The sequence below is a fragment of the Lytechinus pictus genome, chromosome 3 (genome assembly GCF_037042905.1).
Source record: "Lytechinus pictus isolate F3 Inbred chromosome 3, Lp3.0, whole genome shotgun sequence".
Lineage (NCBI taxonomy): Eukaryota > Metazoa > Echinodermata > Echinoidea > Temnopleuroida > Toxopneustidae > Lytechinus > Lytechinus pictus.
This window is the reverse complement of record NC_087247.1, coordinates 40151359-40174620: the sequence shown is the minus strand read 5'-3', so window position 1 is coordinate 40174620 and position 23262 is coordinate 40151359. Positions and strand designations below refer to the sequence as shown.

At 36.7% G+C, this 23262-nt stretch overlaps 1 protein-coding gene across 2 annotated transcripts; it reads right to left on the bottom strand.

Moving 5' to 3' along the window:
• Positions 1-1811: 1811 nt before the first annotated feature.
• LOC129257255 (transcription cofactor vestigial-like protein 4) lies at positions 1812-16699 on the bottom strand. Of its 2 annotated transcripts, none has more exons than XM_054895537.2 (4): positions 16175-16699; positions 8542-8725; positions 4685-5052; positions 1812-4532 (listed from the first exon to the last, which is right to left on the bottom strand). In XM_054895537.2, exons 1-4 carry the CDS (start codon positions 16248-16250, stop codon positions 4210-4212), a joined length of 951 nt encoding a protein of 316 aa, XP_054751512.2. In that variant the 5' UTR covers positions 16251-16699; the 3' UTR covers positions 1812-4209. The 2 variants fall into 2 exon arrangements, with proteins under 2 accessions (XP_054751512.2, XP_063953111.1); XM_064097041.1 differs by having other exon boundaries at positions 8560-8725; positions 16175-16588.
• Between the last annotated feature and the right edge of the window lie 6563 nt (positions 16700-23262).

Here is a 23262-nt window from a genome sequence, read left to right as displayed (position 1 = left end):
CTTTTCTTCGTCACCGCTCCAAGCCGCCTCGCTACCAAGTTCAGGGGCTCCCTTCCAAGTTGAAATATCGAGAACAGTATTCTTGAAAAGGGTGATTTAAAACATGGAGGTAGGATATGCAAAATATACAAGAAAGGTGATGTTAGATATAGCAAGCCAATGTAACTATGGTAACGGATACCAATCATTGTGATTATAATTAAACATATACAAATGAAGAGATTAAAGCCAGGCTTTATGACGAGTGCGCATGTATGTCTACGTCAGTTGTGATCCTTTGACGTAAATGATACGACGTCATCCTCATCCTAATCGTATATTATCATAATTATTACAAATATCGCAATAGGATTATGAATCTGAAGATGCTAAACTTTTCATAAATATATTTAATAGATTGCACCATTATCATTAACAGATTTATCTTCGCATGTTCGACTGTGATTCATCATCATCATTCATATCACCACATCTTCCTTCTTTTCCTCCTCCCCCTCATTCTCCTTTTTCTTCTTCTGTTCTTCTCCTTCTCCTTATTCTTCTTCTTCTCCTCTTTCTTCTTCTTCTACTACTTCTTCTACTTCCTCCTCCTCCCTCTTCCTTCTTCTCTTCTTCCTCTCCTCCTTTTCATGCTTCTTCCCCTTCTCTTCCTCCTAGTTTTTCTTCCTCCTCCTATTTCTTCTTTTTCTTTCTCCTCCTTCTCCTTTTGCGTTTTCTTCCTCCTCACCACCACCTCTTCTCTTCCTCCCTTTTTTCTTCTGTTCTTCTCCTCCTTATTCTTCTTCTTCTACTACTTCTTCTACTTCCTCCTCCCTCTTCTTTTTCCTTTTCTCCTTCTTCCTCTCCTCCTCCTTCTTTTCATGCTTCTTCTTCCCCTTCTCTTCCTCCTAGTTTTTCTTCCTCCTCCTATTTCTTCCTCCTCACCACCACCTCTTCTCTTCCTCCTTTTTTTCTTCTTCCTCCTCCTACTTCTTATTCCTCCTTCTGCTACTCCTCCTCCACCACGTCCTACTTCTTCTTCCTCTTCTTCTTCTCCCTCCCACCACCACCTCTTCTTCTCCTTTTTTCTTCCTCTCCTCCTCCTTCCTCCTCCCCCTTATTCTTTTACTTCTTCATTTTTTTCTTCTTCTTCCTCCTCCTCCGCCTCTTCTTCTTCCTCTCCTCCTTCTTTTCATGCTTCTTCCCCTTCTCTTCCTCTTAGTTTTTCTTCCTCCTACTTTTTCTTCCTCCTATTTCTCCTCCTTTTTCTTCCTCCTCGCCACCACCTCTTCTCTTCCTCCTTTTTTTCTTGTTCTTCTCCTTCTTCTACTTCCTCCTCCTTCTTCTCTTCTTCCTCTCCTCCTCCTTCTTTTCATGCTTCTTCTTCCCCTTCTCTTCCTCCTAGTTTTTCTTCCTCCTACTTTTTCTTCCTCCTCCTATTTCTTCCTCCTCACCACCACCTCTTCTCTTCCTCCTTTTTTTCTTCTTCCTCCTCCTACTTCTTCTGCTACTCCTCCTCCACCACGTCCTACTTCTTCTTCCTCTTCCTTCTTCTTCTCAGCCTCCTACAGGACAACACCATTACCATCATAATCATCCATCATCACCAATGTCATCCATTCATCATCCATCATTCATCTTCTTCATCATTATAAATATTATCATCATCCATCGTATCACCATATTTTCCTTTCCATATTTTCCTCACTTTTTGAATAAAACGAATGAAACATTTATACAAAAAGACTGCTGTCTCATTCCATTTTCCTGCATATAGGCCTACCACACAATTTTCTCATGTGAAAGAAAAAAATTGTACCAACCTCAATAAATATGATATAAAATGTCCATATTTTATTTCACAATAACAACAGGGTTCATTATTTCCTGTCACAGTAAACAACATCTCCACACCTGAACAAGATCTTACTCATACATGTACTTCCAAATGTTTTTTAACTTGTTGCATGACTTTTACTTTGCATGTGTGGAGAAGGACAGCTATACATTCACAAACAATACAAACACTTGATATTTCTCCACATTAATTTCACAATCCTATCTCAACATCCAAGACAAGCAACTCACCACTAGCTCAGTTCTCATATAATTCAGTTTATATTGTACAATATTTACAGATATTCCAGAAGCTTAGCTTGTCCTGACACTTAATGTACATTTTCCATGTAAAATGATGACAGAAAGCATATATAATATATTCATCTCTTGTAATTTGAATATAGAGTACAAGAAGTTGGGAATGGCAAAGAACCAACTTGTTCTTATTATTGCTGCAAAAAAAACATTACATATACAATTACATATAAATATTGAGGGTATACAGCATGTGGTCTTGCAATTAACTACAGGTGGCTGGGTGTATAGCGGGCATAGGCAGAGAAGGATGTATGAGGGGAGACTATCTTTAGATCATGGAAGTATGAAAAACCAACTGGAAATCTTTAGAGAGATAGCAAAAGATGGATAGACAAAGTATAGAAACTAGTCATTACAAATCACCTTGATTTCCTTACCCCACACACACACACACACGGTGTCCAGCTTTTGTCTTCAATCTAACAATACAAGGCTCCATGGGGGGCATTTGTATCCAATCAATTACAAGATGCAAATTAGATTATAAAGTCTGTGCGCATAAACTTGAACACAAAAGATAATTCTAGCCTACCTGGCTACATGCCAAATTATCATAGCCATGCACCTGCTCTTCCTTTCTCCTTCCTTCACTCTCCAGATTTCTTCTCCAAACCCCTCCCTCCTTTCTCTCTCTCCTATCATCTTCTTTCTCTCTCCATTTTTAGCTATCCCCACATTTAGAGCATCCCCCACAAACACTAAAGTGTCGATGCTCGCAGGGGCTTGCCCCCCTCTCTCATGAACCATGTTGGGTGTTGGGAGAGGAAGAGACCTAGGTTTGCAATGTGGGAATGAAGAATTGCTTTTGGTGTGTTGGACAAACCAATGAAAGTCAGTGAAAGCAGCAGCCCATGTCAAAATCTGCGAAATAATGAAAGAAATTGAAGAATGTGATCTGTCACCTGGATAGCAGGGGATTTGAACATGGTGTGGACTGTTAGTCATTAAAAAGATAAGATCTCCCCCCCCCCCATAGTATTTTGGGGAGGGCAATATAAACCATGATTTTTCCTTTTCCATTTGTTTCTCTCTCTCTTATACTGACCCCACCCCATCTTGTCTCACTCTTTCTAATCCTCGTCATTTTTTCTTGAAACACCCTTATTAATCACAACCCCTCCCCTTCACTGTTACTCTCTCTCTCTCTCTCTCTTTCCTTCTCTCCTTTTCTGTATTACCTCTGAATTTCTCTCCCCTTCGCCCCTCTCCCTTGCTATAGTGTAATGCCTGTCAATCTATCTACTGTGGGGGCCCTTTCTCAATCTTATTAGCACAGAGGAGGGTCTATACAGGGTACGAAGAGATGAAGCCTATTGTCTGAGGCTCACATCAGCATACACAATTTATCTATAGCCACATGTACAAGTACAACAATATCTTTCTCCAATTTGAATAAAACTCTATTCATTACATTAAAGTTAACTACAAAAAACAAGACCAAGCACATATCATACATTGTACAAGTAAAGATATAACTTTCAACAGAGCACATCATATTTCAGTCACCTACCCCCATCACTGGCCTAATATGTTCCCCCATGATAAATATTAACAAACTTTGATATTATTATATTGATAATATATTGCATGTATCAGGCATTCAGAAATTTTAACTTAAAAATCACTTTAAAAGAATAAAAAAAAACAGAAGAGTTTCTTTTCATCCTTACATCTAGGCCTTTATCTAATATCCCTACAGCTTTAATCAATTAAACTTACTTGATTTGGGTTATTTAGTGATCATGTTACTTGACTAGTTTTTCACTCATAATCTTTTTTTTTAATGAATGCTTCTATTAAATATGCAGACTATCCAGAAGCAAGAATGACTGGCAAACACAGATGAGAGATGAATAGACTTCAAAGGGTAAGAAAGTCTGTAGCTCAAATGACTTCTTAAAAAACACATGACGAGTATAAAGTTCTTCCATGTGCACACATAAGATCCAAGGGGTTCTTAACATTTCAGAACATTGTCCACCTCTCCTCTGCACAATAGAGATGATTGTCCCAGTCTAAACCAACATATCAGTAATGTGTATATTTCTTGATGGCATTCTCACTCAGTAAGGTTCACGATGCCACTGAAGCTTGCTGATGTTGTACAACGGGAGATGAAGACATTGCTAGGGAAGGGGACACCGAGGGTGATGTCCTGTCCGACACCGGCTCAATAACATCTTTGATCTGGGACCACTTGTCTCCAAGAGCCTTGGCAAAGTGATCATCAACAGACCCTGTGATGTTGACCTCTTTAGGTGATGATGAGGACTGTCTGAGTGTAGGTGAAGTAGCTTTGGGTGGACTGGTGGCCATGGGTGGGGGACTGGAGTAGGTTTCGCGGTAATTTTGGCCCAAGCTTCTCCTAAAATGCTCTTCAATATCAGGATCTATATCTGAAAAGGAAACATGAAAATCAATTATTAACGGTGAAAGAGATGCAAGTGATACAAAATTCTGATAAAATATTGATTTCAATTTGTTTTATATTCCTACTTAAGATATATATTTGTAAGCTCAAATAAATGCAGACAAGATCAATTCTCACCTGCATTTTGTGGTTGCGATGGTAAGTGACTCTGAGGCATCCTTGACGACCACCTCTCTGTGCTACTAGCCCTTCCATTGAGGTACGGGACTGGACCAAGCCCTGCCCCCGCCCCTGGCCCCATGGCTACTGGTCCTGGATCAGTCCTATTGGGTTCTCTCAGGAGTGGTGCAGGGGCGCAGGTGATGACTGATGGGCGTAGAAGCTGCGGGGGCATATTCCTGTGTCTGTGAGAGGGGTGTGGTGGTGGTGGTGGGATGGCAGAGGGTCTCTTGAGTAGGTTGTCCTGTGATATGAGGCTAGAGCTACTTGGTATTGGAAGGTCTGGATTGATCTCAGGGATTCCTACCATCTCACTGGTGATTAACCTGCAGGTGGAAAAAGAAAATAACAAAGATAGCAATGCACAAATGTTAAAGAACCGAGGACTTGTTACCGGAAGTGGATCAATAGATTCAAAGTTAATCTTAGTGACAAATTATTTTGAAGGTCAAGTCCACCCCAGAAAAAAATTATTTAATTAAATAGAGAAAAATCAAGCTAGCATAACAATGAAAATTTCCATCGAAATTGGATTTAAAACAAGAAAGTTATGACTTCTGAAATTTCGCCTTTAGTGACATGCACAATTCAGTGACATGCAAATGAGATGGTCGATGATGTCCTTCACTATTTTTGTTTGTTTTTTTACTGTTTGAATTATACAATATTTCATTTTGTACAGATATGACAATAAGGACCAACTTGACTGAACCATATAGTATTAAACAATGCTTATTCCACATGTCCAGGGAGGAATCAATTGTTGTTTCACTTGACAATGAGGAGGAAATTAGAATATCTCATATTTCTTATAATGAAATAGAAAATAAAGAGTAAGTGGATGACATCATCCTACTCCTAATTAGCATATCAACCAGTATGTGCATATAACTGTTAAAAATTGTGAAATATAGCAAAATTTTGAAATGTCATGACTCTCTTATTTTACATCCGACTTTGATGAAACTTTCAGTGTTGTACTTGTTGGATTGTTCTTTTTTTAATTCAGATCAGCTTTCTGTTGGGTGGACTTGTCTTTAAGCAAATAGAGCAAAATCAATCAATGCTGAAAATTGCATTGAAATCAGATGGAAAATTATAAAGTTGTGATTTAAAAAAAAAGAATAGATAGAATATGCAATGAATGAGGTATATTAGTGCATGAATCATATTTTATTGTGTATTATTTCAGCCCCTCCAGTTGAAAATAACCAATTAAACAGCAATATTTATTTCTGAATTTGTCTGTTGACCAGGGGTTTCAACACCACTGCAGCACTAACGTTTTCTGAACAATGTGTACAAATAGCATGATTCGTTACTAAGAGAATATAATTCATATGATTCAACGCACTATGAAATAAAAGGTTATTTAATAACTATTAGAATCAATAAGAGAATAGAACTCATATGATTCAAAAGACTATAAAATAAACTTTATTTAATAACTATTATAATCGATCAGCATAATTTTTTAAAACTACTAGAATTAAATTACCATTTTTAGTAAAATTAATTTCCATGAAGTGCCATACATTGCTTTACTTGTTTTCTACAATCATATCTCAGACCCCTTTTACACAGGATTTCCTACCCGAGACCAGTCTTGGGGCGCCCCGAGACTGGTTTCCAAAAAGCTGACCTAAATTTTTGACCCCCTATTACATCGGAATCATAACGATTCTAGGGCGCCCCGAGACAGCTTTCTGCGCATTTACACTGAATTACCGAAACTGTCCGAGATATGTTTGGCAGGGCGCAAAGTGCACGCTGTGTTTGTATATTCATTCCATGTGTAGCACATCAAACGAACCTGTCTCCTACCAGCCTCGGGCAGGTTTGTGTTTACACCGAATCCAAAGCAGTCTCAGGGTGCCCCGAGACCGGTCTCGGAACACATCGCGAGGTGGTACGAGATAGGTTTGCTCAATCTCAGCTCGGGTAGGTTGTGCATTTACACCGAATTAGAAACCTGCCCGAGACTGGTCTTGGGGCACCCCAAGACTACTTAGGAAATCCAATGTAACAGGGGTCTTGTCAAAATTTCCACATTACAGCAAGTTACAAACACATGCACAGTTGCACACCAACATGTACAATTAAAGACACATTTAGAGAAGGCATATTTTCAGTTTTTACTTGTGGGGGAGGTGTGGGGTAAGTACAGTGTAATTAACATATTCATTGCCATTGGATTATCATTTAGTAAATATCAACAATAAACCTCATTACATATTGTGGCCATTCTTGTGAAGCTTAAATTCTTGAACATGTTATGTATGAGTTGTTCTTATTGCATTGGGTCAAATTCTTCCCATAGGACATTCCATTAACAAAAGGCCTAAGTGAAAAAAGAAATACCATACATTTCAGATATTAGGTATCTAACAATGGTCAAGCTTTGGCCCCTATTGTTGACCAGCACAACAAGTCCTTCGAGGGTCAAAAGTTTGCAATTCTTACAAATTTGGTCAACTGCCCAATATACCACCAAACTTTTTTTCTGACACCCAGACTGCGGAAATAAGGAGTACATGTAGTAACAGCTTTGTAAAGTATTCCATTCCAACTCGGTGAATTATCCTTCAAACTGTAACAAAGAGATATAGTTACTTGTTTCAAAGGCAAAACCACACAGAAAAGTTGATGTGGCATGTCAAATGAAACCAATTTTAATAGCCCTATTTGATAAATACATAACTTTAGAGCCTAGATGAAAACTCAATTTTCATAGAGTCAAACATTTAAAATTACTTTCCTAGGAATACTGTAAGTTTTAAACTCTTAATACACAAAAATGTTGACATAATTTTTCTTTTGGTATGAGGTTTAACTTTATCTAAGAACTCCAAGTATCAAATTACTCTGATGTAATGACATGTATGACCTAAATTTTAATCCCCCCACAATTATTACATACTAGTGTATGTTTCCATTTTCAAATGTTCTCATTTGTAGGCTATAGTCAGACTCAAAGCCTAGCCAAGGTGTTATTTGGGTCAGAGAAGGAGAAAATAAATTTTAAGGAAGCTATATATTAAAAGCAATTTCATGTTTCTACAGAAAGGGGGGCTGAAATTTTTTTCTGTGGCTTCACACCCCCCCCCCCCCCTTTTCCCCGGACTTACGGTGTCCTCAATGGAAAGATTAAAATTCTAATATGAACAGGTCTTCTACAAGAGATATTATCAACCTACATATGCGAGGAATGTGGCTTATCCATGGCACTGAGCAAACAAAATATCAACTATTTGATTCTTATCTATTTCGAGGGTCAGAGTGTACAAATCTATGGAGCAAAAAATAAAGAAAATTAAAATCTAAACGGGATTCTACAGCAACAGGCAAGATTATTTTACACGTAGACAGTGATTTTCCCTCTAGCATATACTGTTTAAGTGGTTCATGCAAAGATCATACACTATATACATGAACATATAGATAAAACATTCAAACAAAATAATAACATAATACAATACAATTATTACAAATCACCTGGGTACAAGCTTTGGATGCCAAAATTGATCATATCTCACAGTATGCCAAAGAAAAATGATTATATTTTTACTCTGGTTTTCCAATATAATAACAAAATAGAAAATCAAATGGAATAAAGAGATGGAGAACGAGAATAAGAGAGATAGAAAAAAAAAGAAAATAGAAAAACATGATAAAATGAGAAAAGAAAGTCATGTACAGTAGGAAAGACAGGACATCAATTTATTATTGTTATCTATATTAAAAGGGTATGAAGGGGAATAATTTCCTGTAATTAAGTGCAAGATAAGCATAGCATAGCAAAGCAAGACACTCACGTCTGCGTGCTGGCACACCTTGTCGATGTTGTTGCTGTACTCGTAGCCTTATGATTGTGGTCACCGTCGCACTTCATGACGAGTGGACCTTCCCGTCTCTCTACACTACGTCGCTGTCGGTTGATGCGTGATGGTAACTCCTTTGGTGATTCTGATCGTCTGCCCATGGCGTAACCCATGTCACCTAAAAAAAAAAAAAAAAAAAAAAAACATGGGTGCTGATTAGATTTGATACAAAATAAAAGACAAACAGAAAATAGGCCGACATTAAAATGAATTGCAAGGAAATATTTGCAATATTACAAATATCAGCCTGGAAGCAAAAGATTTAATTTTTGAAACCTAAAACACACGCGAAAAGTTACTTCCTGCAGGCCTGCGGGTCAAAGTGCGCACTGTGCGCTCTGGATGAGCCTGAATACGAGGAGAAAAAACGATGTATTGAAAGTCGTATAAACCCTGATTCTGTGGTATTGTGATTCATGTTTGTGTTTTGAATCATGATTCTGGCTTGAGGTCGCATAAGCACAGCCTAATTGGAAGTGAAAACTTACATCACTAGGTGGCTTCAGACCGCCTCAAAGTTCATCAGTTCCAGGTATTTTCTGATTGGGAAAATTTGATCTACCTCGATCAGAAAATACCAGGTAACTTTGGCAGTGTGAAAGCAAATTACGTGTAATATCCCTGAAAGAAAATACACGCTAAATAGTAGGTACTAGTCAAAATTAAGAGAACTTTCAAGGGAATTTTTTCAAGGTCACAGGTATTTTGGCAGTGTGAAAGCAAATTACTAACTTTCAGCCAGGCCTATATAGTTGGGCAATGGTGCTGTGGGTGGCTGCCGAGATAGCGATTTTGAATCTTTTTATTCAAAATCTAAAGAGCTAAAGCTTACTGTCAAATCTGCAAAAAAAAAATCAATATCATACAATAAAATACAATGGAAATATCCCTGTGTGGCATAAAACTCTCTTCTAAATTATATAACAGCCATTTTGTGCATAAAACCATAAAACATATATACAAATTTAAAAACTATGTTCTGTTTGTATGATTTTTCTTTGTCTTTGTTTTACTATAAATAAGCTGTTAGCTGGGGTGGATTAATCTTCAAAGAATAAAACTGAACTCCTTGACCACTGTCCTGGCTCCATGAAAATATGACTCATTGCTGCTTGGTACACATTCCTATTTGACACCAACAACCTCAATGAGAAATCTTCATAAAGGTCACCTTGTGTGTCCACTGCCAAGCCCCTCAAACTATTTATCACTCTGTTATAAAGATTATTTTAAATTTTGTTGATCCTGCATGAAAGTATGTGCCCCCCCCCCAAAAAAAAAAAGTCAGAAAAAGAGTGGTTTTGTTATCATTTTTCTATGCTGCAAAAATATCTCTCAATTTTTACCCCCCCCCCCCATACAAAAATGCAATACTATAGGACAACTCTTTTTTCAGACTTTCCATACTGATTACTTTGATGAGCTTCTCTAAAAGAAAGAAATATTTTAAGATTTAACCAACTTGTAGCTAGAACATGAAAGCTCCCCCAGGAAGCACAAAGAGAGCATATTTCCAAAAATGATAAATCTTATGGATTATGACAATAAAATCTGATGTTTATAGGTATAGCCTGTGCACTTTCCTTCATTCCTTGACAGCATCGGGCAACATTCACTCAAAAATAAATAAAAAATAGCTTCCATCTCTTCCTTTTTTAAAGTACTTTTCCCTGTTTCTTCACTCTTCTTCTTTTTTCATCTTTGTGCGTGCAAGCAAGCGCTCTGTAGGCAAAGCTCACCAGCCACTTTCCCACGCTATCAACAGGCCTCAGCTATGCAGACTATGTAGGGAATGGAGCCTAGGGATTGATTTAATTTTCTTCTCTGCGACAGGAACAGAGATGGGGACAGCCACTGACAAAACAGTTCAACTTTATTCCCCTCCTCCTCTTTATTTTCATCTTTTTCATATCTCAATAATTTTCCAGTTCATGTTGCAAGCCCTGAACTATTGTATTATTTTCACAATCTTTTGTCAATCTTTTACCCTCATCCAATACAGAGAAACTCCAATCAGGGAACTGTAGTACACCCATGCTCCATTATAATGTTTGGGGTTTTTTATTAAAAAAATCAGAACAGTTGATGTAAAAAACAGTGTATCAAAGTAAATAGAGTACAGAATATCTGAATCAGCAAAATGCTACATTTCTTGCTTAATGCAAATATTGATAAGCTGTTATTTAATGCTATGTTTTTTGTGAAGGACATTGATGTTTATAAAATCTGGATATATTCAGATATTAGGACATTTATTCATACAGTATATATATAAACCCTTTCAAATGCAAACCACCATGGAGTTCAAGAAATTTTGACACATAAAAGGATCATTATTAGTACTACGTTCTGAATGCAGTGATATATGAAAAATACATTCTTTGACTTAATTTTTGAGCATTGTGGAATCCTTAGTAGCAGAGCCCAGCCCTCGTGTCAACACGATTGACAATAGCCTGGCATTTTTGTGCACCTCTTCTATGTATTTTATTCCCTTTGTTGGAAGGCTGGTATGTGAAGAATTCCTAATGACTAGCGTTATTGATTCACAGACAATGAATATGAACCAGAGATCTATAAAAACCAAGCATAACTATAGCATGAAGGAGATAAAGAACCAAAGTAAAGATGGCACTATCATGTGGTAGGGTCCATGGTACTATGATCTTTGGAAGAAAAATGTTAGTGTTATGTTTTGCGAACTATGCTATTTCTACATTTCAACGTCAAATATGAAACAGTTTGGACAAACATATCCCCCCAATCTGATTTTTTAAAATCATATTTGAAATGAAATTGCCTTAATATGATTATGCATATTAACAAAGTGTCATTGATTTCCCATTATCACAAGGAAAATATACAACTTGGAATTGTAACTTAATATTCATTGGGGTTTTATTCTTCGTTTTATATTGCTATGAAAGAATCCTATGGGTCCTACATGCATATCAATGTCCAGCTTTGTTCACAAATGGTGTCCACAAAGTCATATATTTCAGTCAGAAGGGAAAGATGAATTACAATCAGGAGGTATCCTAATCTATTTTCAGAATTCTTATCATCTCAAATCAAGTGAGAATCAATCATTTATAGATCCCCTCATTCATCCTTTTAAGAAACAAAATAATAGGAAATAAATACAAAAGATACAGCCCTTTTTGGAATCATGTATGATATGGTGCTCATTTCATGGATGTCCAAATGTAGTGTTGTGATTAAAACTTCCATGTCGGAAAAGTGCATGTATCATGGTCCTACTTTTAACCCCCTTTTCTTTTTGCTGTACTGAACTTAGTCATAATCATCATAAAACAGATGTATTTCCTGCCAATTTTCATTTGATTCCATCTCTTATCCATGACTTCACTCAAAAAATTACCTCTATATCCAGGAGTGGAAACATTAAAGCATCAAATTAAATTCAACTTGACTGTACATCCGAACAATACAATGAAGGGAGAGAATTAACAAATAGAGTTCAACTTCTTAATCTTACTATATTTGATGCAACGGAAATGGATCTTGGAGTATTGCTAAAATGAAATGAAGATCAAATATAAGATAAAAAATATTGAGGTATATAATAGACAAGGGAAACAATCAATATCAATAAAATTATGGTGAAAATAATTGTATCTATAAGAGTAAAATTGACCCAGCAAAATACAGAAAATTTCATCAAAATCTGATAAATAAGTTATTGAATTTCTAAGTTCAGCAATATTTTGTGAAAACAGTTCAGGGGCGGTAATCCTGGGGGGGGGGGGGGCACAGTGCCCCCCACTTTTTGAAGCACTGAAAAAGGTGCCGTTTTTACGCAAGAAAAATGCCCCCTGACGAACGTGTACTGTGTCCCTTTCACCCGAGAAAAACTTGTTTTATGTTTGAGCAAGTGCCCCATTGCCTTCCTATAAAGTGCCCTTTCTCGAATCAGTGCCCATTTTTACCCAAGAAAAGTGCCCCACATGAACGTGTTCTGTACCCCTTTTACCTGTGGAGGACCTGTTTTAGGTGTTACCAAGTGCCCTTTCTTGTATTCATGCCCCTTTTTATTAACGAAAATGCCCCCTCTCGAGCGTGTTCTGTGCCCCTTTCAACTGAGGACCCGTTAAAGCCCCCTTGCATTCCTGAAAGTGCCCTTTCTCAAATCAGTGCCCCTTTTTACCCAAAAAAAGTGCCCATACGAACGTGTTCTGTGCCCCTTTCACCTGAGAAGGACCTGTTTTATGTGTGAGCAAGTTCCCCATTGCCTTCTTGTAAGGGCCCTTTCTCGAATCGAATTCGAGAATTGCAATTCTTATGTATTACAAACAACCTTTAACAAATTATGCAATTTAATCAGCAGTTCTCTTAATGAAAATTTACTCTGTGAAATTTCTTTTGCCAAAGGAAATTCCACATGTCTTCAAAAAAGAATACCTAAAAAAATGTGAATTTAGATGAAAGCAATATCAAACATGGCATATTATTTGATTGAACTTCTTGTTTCTGTCAAGCCAAATTTCCCCTTGTTTTGAAAGAAGGAAATTAGGCAGAGCTAACAACATGTAGATGAGGTTTTGTACTTCCTACTACTTCTTCCTACATTTTGGAATGCATCCAAACTCTAAAAATGAAGAATAAAAAACATGCAAACATGAATGAGGTTTGTATAAGTTAACTTTGCAACAATAAAATATAGAATGGGAACCTAAAATTGGAGTAGATATTCATAATTCATATTAGTAGGAGAGAAAAATCATACCTGTGTTCTGATGTTACTTACAAAATCTAATGGTAAAAAAAATTGATGAAAATTTATGACATGGAAAATGTATCAAAGCATAGTACATGTTTACAACCCATTGGAGCTGGATTGGATACCCCCCCCCCCCCACCACACACACACACACACACAAATCATGCATCCATTTTGCTATGCCCCATTTCATCTCTTTCTTTCTATCCATCAATGTCGTCTACTATTTTCAAGGGAATGGGGGTATTTTTGCTGCTTTATCACAAATGTTGGTCTGTGTACTGTGGACATGTTCACCATTGGAATATTTCACACAATGTACGCATGGTACACGACCTGAATCCAAGGTATTTAATTCATGTATGACTCACACGCTCACTATGATAGTAATGTCATCTCAACACCATACAAAAACCACACATTACATACATGTACATGTAAAGTAGGTAGTGTAATCAAGGAGTTCTATCCAAACTCCCTGGTGTAACTGAGCAAATTCTTCTGCTAAACGTTGTGCAGAGAGAACAAATGCCATGTCCATCTACACCCTCAAAATATTCAAGGATTACCCAGAGGAATCTATAATTTTCTCCCCTTCATCATACTGGTTTTTAGATTTCCACAATTAAGACAAGTAAAGCTACCAGAGCCCATCGGGAGGCATCATGATATATATATTTATTTATATTTTACAATTGGCTCCTTTTAATAACCCCAATATTCCTTCCCTTTAATCCATAGACCAATTATATATTAGTTCATCAAGTGCATGATCATCATCATTTTCTGGTTTTGTATGATCAAAATGGATGCATAATGCATTACAATAGTAAATGCAATGCAACAAAATATATCAAACACATATGGACCATTTCTAATACGAGATTTCAAAATAGTATACATGTGGCTTATAGTACAGTAAATATATTCATATATATTCAATACACCAGCAAACTAAAAAGCATGGTTGGTACTTGAATGTAAAATTTGAAATCCCTATGGTTGTGTGTACACTGTATGGTCGAGTGCAGATCAATCATTCTCAATCATTATCGCACATATTCTACATTGAGCAGTTGTAGAGTTTATCATTTGAGTTAAAATCTACAAGAGATGCTTATTTTGCGATTTTGTCTGGCAGACAGTATATATTCCATTTCATTCATGAAAATTTCTGTACATGTATGGTGCATGCAGAGTTAAAGCACACCCATACACATACATCAATAGACATGCAGACACACAAACTGTCATACACATTGCTCATGTAGCAGCATCCACCTATCATCCACTCTCCGCATCGGTATGCATCAATTATGAATCTCTTTTCTCTTATTTCTTGTTCCACCTCTCCAAGTTGCCATCTGACGAGGAGAGACAGACACATTGGCAACAGTGACGCTGAAAAAAAATGAGTCATCTTTTTCAATCATGAAAAAAGAGCTAATTTATGCATCTTATCTTCCAACTCCAGTAGCGAGAGTGAATGCATAGATAGTTAAAGCTAGGCACTTGTCTATTTCAATATATCTAAAACTCACATGTACACATGAAAATGTACATAACCATCCATTTTTACAATTATTTTAGTTTTGCCTGGAAGGCACTATATTTTGGGGCAACCAACTTCTTTCAAGTATATTAACATTCAAATTCTAGAAAATAAAAAGGAAATTTCAAATCCATTCCTGGATCCTGCAAAGTAGTACTCTGTAGACTGTTGTGGACAGGGGCTTGCCCCCATCCATTTTGGATTTGACACTCTTTTTGCCCCACTTGTTCTTGATTTCAAGAAAGTAGCCCTGGGCTAGTTTAAGGTCCAAAATAAACTATCTAGGCCCCGTCTTACAAAGAGTTATGATTGATCCAATCGATCGTAACTCTATGGAAATCCATCAGTGTCACAATTTTTTTCTTTAGGAAATTTGCACAATTTCCTTTGAAAACAAAGAGAAGCATACTGTATTATCAAGAAAACAGTTAATGTATGAATATATACTCATAACTAGAAAATATTTTGAAGAAACATGTATTTTAGGCGTTGTCGTTGCTGGCTTTCCATAGTTGGGATTGATTGGATCAATCGTAACTCTTTGTAAGATGGGGCCCAGAAGTAACAAAATCATAATTTTACTGAAAGAAATAAGGAAAGATGACACACACAAAAAAAAATCCCTGCTTAAATAATAATTAATATTCACATTTCACTCCCTACAAGTAAACTAGCTAGAGGCATATGTTTTGTCGAGTTGACACTAAATGACGTGGTGAACACCAGACGCATGCGCGATTAACTTTGTCCCCGTACCAGTTACATGTAACACTTTTTTTTTTTAGAAATCTGAGGAGCAATTTGCCCGTTAGCTTTTGAAGTTTTGTTTAGTGCCCTGCTGCAAAGCAAATCCTGAACACTGAACAATAAAATGCATAAAAACAATAACGCTGAGGTAATGATATCCATGTCCCTATTAAATTTGGAAGCAAATAGAGATGTGATATGCACTATACAAGAACCGTTTATTTATTATCGTAAGAATACATGCATTTGCTTGTTTGTAAATCAAGTTACTATAAGCTAATAATAAACAATTTTCAGTTATATTTAATAAACTTCTATGCAAAATACAATGAAAGAAATATAAATTTAAATATATTGACTCGATAAATGACATTTAAAAAAACCCAGAGTAAGTATTTCCACTATTTGAACCCATCAGCAACAACAATGTACATGTATGGGAATCTAGGACTACATGTATGTCTTTGTCGTCCCCTCTAGTCTCCCTATGAAAATAAGATAATTTAGTTGTCAAAGGGTTAACCTACCTGTTGGAGGAGATAAGTAGGGAAGATGGAAAGCATTGAAACATGTCAAGAATGGCGCATAGCTCATTGTTTCCATCTTGCCACTTCAAGAACAAAGGTGAGGTTTCTAGAAGATATAAAACACAAGGGCCAGAGATTGGCCAGGTCAACTGAACCCAAGATCTTGGTCTAAATGGTCTTTAACTTGTGGTCTGGATGATCCACAGCAAGTTGTGATGAAAGAATCACCACAGACTAGTTGCGAACAGGAGATACTCTTGGCTCCAGGAATATCAAAGTCACAACGTACACCCACAGAGATTGAAACAGGTCGCAGGAAGTGGATCCCTCAAAGAATTCAATCAAAAACACACTACCGACCATTCCATCAGCATCTTCTAGCACTGGCACACACTTGATCTGTGGTTCCGTCCCAAAGTTCTGATCCAACCACCACCGTTACTACTACCACTCATCAGTCTAACTAACCATGGCACTGAACATCCAATCAGGAGCCGGCATCTTCTGCGAGCATCCCTTGCAAGTAATGAAACAAAATTCTTACAGGCATCAACTTGTTTGATAGTCTTGGTTCCCCATACCGGTCTTTATCAGAAATGGATCATGGAGTATGGACTTGTAAAAAAAATGTAACAGAAAGTGGACCTCTAACATTAAATTTTGAATCAAAATGATTTGAAATGTTCAAAGGCGAGATACTGTTCAATAGGCTAATGATAGCATTAACCATCTTCATTATGAAAATAAAATTGTTATCAATATAAAACAATTTTTGTAATCTCATTTAGTACCAAAAAAGTTATTTATGTTATGGAGCTTGTTTAAACCTGACTGGATCAATTGCTGTTGCTCACTGGGAGTCAGTGCGCTACTTGAACTTGAAGATAAGGTAACATGAATATTATATGATTCTATGATTACAATAAAAACCGATGCTAAACCTTCTTCTTTGTTGAAGACTTCACTTATGCAGCCTTCTTACACAGACTAGAAAGATGAAATGGCAAAGCCTGGGAAGTGGAATCCACAGATGCCAGGGATTGCGACCAACCCCAAAATACCACTGCTTGCTCGCTTGTGCTCCCACCAGGCCTCCTGTGTAGTGACAACACTTGACCAGTTTTAACAAAACATTAGAACTGCAGAACTAAAATTGGTACCAGGAATGGCATTCCCCTTCCTAATCATGCAGGCATAAAACAAGTGAATGAAATATTAATATGGGTGCCGGAACACAAAGGTAAGCGATTAATCGCTTAATGAAGTGGCCTATCAAGATCATTATTGAATGCGCATTTTACTCAGTACACTGACAAAGAACCAATCAAAACTGTTCTTTCAAATTAGTGATTAATCGCTAACCTTTGTGTTACGGGCCCCTGATCCCTCTGGAGGGGAGAGAGAAATACAAGCCTACATACTTGTGTGCTTGCAAACTTATTCCCAATCCCGAATAGAGTGGTACTGAAACTTACAGGTAGATGATAGATTATTTCAAAATGTATTCTAAATATCCTATATTCATGTTCTTTCATAATATACACAAGTGTAGTTTATGAATCAATTTATCTATTGTGAATATATATATATATCTGAATCGATGCCAAATTCATAGCTTATATTGCATGTTCCCTGTGATTTCAAATGCAATCAAAACCAGAGAGTTCTGACCATGAAAAAGCATAGACCTACATAGATATGGTATTTCTGGCATGTTCAAAGTAATTCAAAGAATGCCACCCAAACATTCAGAAAATGAATACAATGATTTGCACAACAGCATGATGTGCAATATCAGCAAATAATAGGAATGGGAAAAATAAATACTTTTTTACCCACAATCACCCTAACCACGGACCTAACACAAATCTGAAGTCATGTCTCAGACTGCAACCAGTGAAACCAGGTCCAAACACCAGCTAGCTATGCAAATGACAATCTGTGCTATGCCAAGAATGTAGGGGTCATCCCAACATCCCTGGATACCAGATCTTAACAACAGCTTGAGGGCTGACGAGGTGAAAGTTGAAAGCGCACTTTCCCGGTAGGCGTGCTGAATGAATAAAGAAAAGCGTAAGCACACACAAGCAACTGGAGGAAGCCTTACGGAAATTATTCTATAGATCAAAGATTGCTAAATTTTTCAAACCAAGCAAAGTAACAGGTGAAAAAGTAACATTGTTATATATATATATATATATATATATATAATATATATATATCCATAAAAATGTAGCGGTATCACTCATACTATCATGATATTTACAGTGAAAGAGTCAAAGATAGAGAGCTGTGCTACAAGACTACGGGGTGTACATTTTGAAAAGCTCCCCTGGTTCAAATGTCCAGGTTAATCGTGAAATATTTAGGGCCATATGGGCTTGGTTAGCTTGAAATTTGTCCATGTTTTTCAAATGAGCATATTACTTGCATTCCAAAACTTCTCTCTGTAAGCCCCCTATTGTTTGCCTAAAGATTTCTATCAAATTCCCTCCAAATGGTTTTGATGCAGAAGGCACCAGTCAAAGCTTCAATTTGTAGTCAAATTCTAGAAGCTCCTGGGGGGCATACATGTATATACAAAATTGTGTCAACTTCCAAAAATTTGCAAAGGCAAACAAATTAGTAACACAACAATGTGTCTTCTCTGATTGGACGATCCTTTCACAGAAAGAAAACTAAAACTGTTACAAAAGAGACAACATTCTACTCTCATTTTAGGATAAGGTTTTCAATCATATTCTTAATCGCTGATTAGCATAATAAATATTAATACAAATTATTGTTACATAATTATTCAATATTGATAGCCTCTATCAATTCAGGATAAAAGGGAATCAAAGTGAAGGAACTCAAGATTAAACTACAAACCATAAAATAAGGGAAGAGGATCAAGAACCCTCTGACACAATAGGGCCGTCTGCACCAGCCTGAGTTTTCTAATGAGCGCGCTATTTCTGGTCCGGCAAATTATCCCGATCTGAACAATCTCCATATTATTTGTAATGGAGACGCAATTATCATGCTAGTTCGCTGGATTAATCTTGATTTTGCAATACCAAGTCAACTTGGGATTATTTGCAAAGTAGCGCGCTATTTTACAATTATCCCGCAAATTTGCAGGTGCAGACACACTGGATTATTTCTTCACGGCGTCATACCGTAATGCATCGTTGCCTCGCTCGAGCAGGAATCGCTCTTCTTGCAATGGTGGAGACGGGGTTTACTGAATCTCGAGATTAATCGCGAAGAGGCTAAAATCTCGAAATTGAGCAAACTCGGGCTGGTGCAGCATTGCCTCATCCCTACATTCAAATATATCACTGGGGACTTTTGTGTATAATTGCACCATGGACATTCCCTGGCTGTAATATAGATTTTAATTTAATGAAGTATTTGCATCCGAACTACACTTGGATCGAACAAGGGTCGGTCGAGAAGGAGAGGTGAGGGATATTGATGTGGCAAATTTGTTAAAAGAGAAGGTATCTAATATGCAAGAAATAACATCACTGTCGCAAATTTTTGTTGTAGAAAGTAAACAAGCAAACAAAATGTCATCACAGATCCAGGGGTGGGGGCCAGGATCTGATCTTCTGATTATAAGGATCTGGGGACCCTAAGCCCACCCAAGAGACTCTAATGAATATAAGTCATGTATCTCACAGAATGGATACAATGTTTTCATAACATCATTCATAGATGTACATTCTGCCAGCATGCAAATTTCCAAGTTCTTATTTAAACATCACTCCAGTTTCTAAATTATCAATTGATTCATAATTCTGTTAGGGGTGAGAAGCTTTCTACAGGTACATGTATACTAGTACATGTATATAAATTCAACTTTTTTTCTCCAAAATAAAATCCATAATTTTTGTTTTGTTTTTTTGGTTCACATGTTATGAATTATACCCAGCTTTGGTTCTGTCATACACCCCCTTCACTCTCTCTTTGCCCCCCCCCCCTCCACCCAAAATAAACCTTTAATTCCCCCATTACCATTTTTTTTCTCTGTATCATCACCATCTGATATTTTGTCCCCCCCCCCCCCCCCCCTATACCTCTCTCTCTTTCCCTCTGCTGTTCTCTCTCCTCCAAAGTGGCAGTTTCCTTCCTTTTACTAATAATTTCTCTCAGCATTTCATGAACCCACTGCCAATGTCACTGGTTCACATTTGGTTGGAAATCCCAGGCGAGTTGCTGATAGATTAAACAGGATCTTCCCTCAACACACACTATAACGCAGTCCATTACTGCGAATAATTGAATAATTCACAAGTGTAATAGAAAGGTTGCTGGCCATGTGATCATTACACATGAAAGTGTAGTTTACATGAAAAGCTAATGGAAACCTCAATATTTTCTAAACACATCTACATGTAGGCTAATATTCCTTATTCCTTTCCCCCCAAAAACCCCAATAAACAGATTTTTTATATTGATAAACTGTAGGTCTATATTTCAAACTAAAACTGACAATCACTGAATATACAAAAAATGATTGACCCCCAGGAATATTCCTTAAAATGGCATGACAAAATTATTTTTTGGTGAAATAAGAATTAAAAAAAAATAGTATCTGAACATGAACCAGGCTTCTGGCACAATTCCACTTAAACCCCACTCTTAGTCCCCTATCCCCTGTAAATCAATAATTCAAATATAAATTTAAGCAATCTAAAACAATTTTCCTCTGAAGTGCCAAATTGCTTGCAATGAACTGAGTACTCTTTCTCACATGAAGAGAAATGTAATATGCAAACTACAATGCATGCAAAAATTGCAAATCCCATTTCAACAGTCTCCTTTAAGTTTGCAGGAAAGAAAATTACAGCGGAAATGGTTAATGTTGGTGCAAACTTGGATGATTTTTCAATATGACTGTGCTTGTGAGGGGAGTCTTACAGGCATCAGCTAAAATTTGAATAGGAAAGGCAGATGATGTAGATTATTTTTCCTTGTGTTCAAGTTCAAAGTAATGTGTGCAGTCTATCGCATACAGGAAAGTGATAGTGTGAAGTAAATGTGAATTAAGAAAAAAGCTGCAACTCTTTGGATTTTGATAGTCATGTGACCATCTTGGATTTCCATGGATGCCGACATATTTCTTCTCAGTATGCAATTCGTGACAATGAGTAATTTCTCATCAATACGCCAAGAAACAAAGCAAGTGATTCCCACAGAAATGTACATGCTCACATACTTGAATTCATGCACCACCCCTCCCCCCCCCCCACCGAAGGCGCCATTTGATTACTTAATTCAAGGTTTGTTTTGAATTTTCAAAGCAAGCATTAATTGATATTTTATTTTACCAAAGTTTGTTACATTTGTGACTTTCAGGAATTCAAGGAAATGTGCTTCAATCCTGAAACAAGGAGAAATCGGACAAGACACTAAAAATTCCATTATATAGTAAATGTAAAACTGCTGATCTCAAATGAACAACACCTTCACAAGCATGAAATGAGAAGAAAAATTTAGGATGGGATCTTTCTCTTCTGGCTTTGGCTTCAATTATCATGTTTACATGTATAAAGAAAAAAAAACATTACAGAGATAGAGAGAGAGAGCATTCAATATGTTGGTTAAATTCAAATTATGACAAAGATAATATTAATGAAAAATCATATTCATCTGCATTGATTTCTAGAGTCCTTTGCTTATTTTATCAATATCAATTTAATTTTTGTTTCAGCTCTATTTTACGCATGACATATGCCACATATAAGGGTATAATGTACATTTTTTCACTCTCATTTCTATGCCCCCTCAGTCAGACTGGTAAACTCTCATTCTGTTCCATCTCACATACATTTTTTTCCCATTCCACCTAAACTCCACTTAAAATATTTCTATTGTCTTGTTCTTTATAACATTCAAAACATTCTTCTTTACTTGCATCTTGTCACATTCTGTTTTTTTTTTACATTTGTAAATTTCATTTGTGCAGCTGTGTCTTGAACTGAATATCATCCCACTTCATCTGCATTCAATTCCTATCATCTACTTTTATTGTTTTTCCCTTTTCTGTCTCTTATTAATTACATGGTAGATCCCTTTAAGGTAAAGTCCACCCCAGAAAGTTGTTGATCTGAATCAATAGAGAAAAATCAAAGCATTATCACTGAAAAGTTAATCAAAACCAGATGTAAAATAAGAAAGTTATGGCATTTAAAAGTTTTGCATTATTTTCAAAAAACAGTTAGGCCGATATGCACTACGTTACTCAAGGATTTGCAAATGAGAGAGTCAATGATGACCCTCACTCACTATTTTTTTTGTTTTTTAATATTTCAATTTTTACAGATTTGACAATAAGGAGTAACTTGACTGAACCACATAACATTAAAACAATGATAATTTCACATGTTCAGGGGCTAATAAATCTTAGTTTTAAAGGACAATGAGAAAATTAGAATATTTCATATTTAATCTAGTAACTTACAAAAGAAAAAGTGAGTGAATGTCATCATCAGTACCCTCTCTGACCAGGGTGTACACAGTGGCGTACCGTGGGTCGCGGCTTTGAGGGGGCACCAGCAAAAAATTTGAGTCACTTAGTGAGCCCAAGAAGCGTGCAGTTCCCAGGTATACTGACCTAATAGAAACATTTGAAGGACAGTGCCATTAAACGAATATGTATCTCACTGATCAAATAATGCGAGCGCGAAGCGCGAGCTGATTTTTTTTTTTTTATATTCAGACCTAAAAAGGGACATTATAAGCAATTTTTTTTATCATGATATGTACCTGTCTCGCTAAACAAAGCGAGCGCAAAGCGCTAGCTGAAATTTTTGTATATTGACCCCAAACAGGGATATCTTAGGGACTATTTTTTAAAGAAATCCATTAAGAGTATACATATCTCACCATAGTCATATAATGCGAGTGCCAAGTGCGTGCTGATTTTGTTAGAATTACATCTAAACACATGAAGCACTTTTTGTAGTCATTGTAATCATGATTATCATATGCATCTCACTAACCAAATGATGCGAGCGCGAAGCGTGAGCTGAATTTTTTTTTTTGTATATTCAGATCAGAAAAAGGGACATTTTAAGGACTGATTTTAGGAATTCATG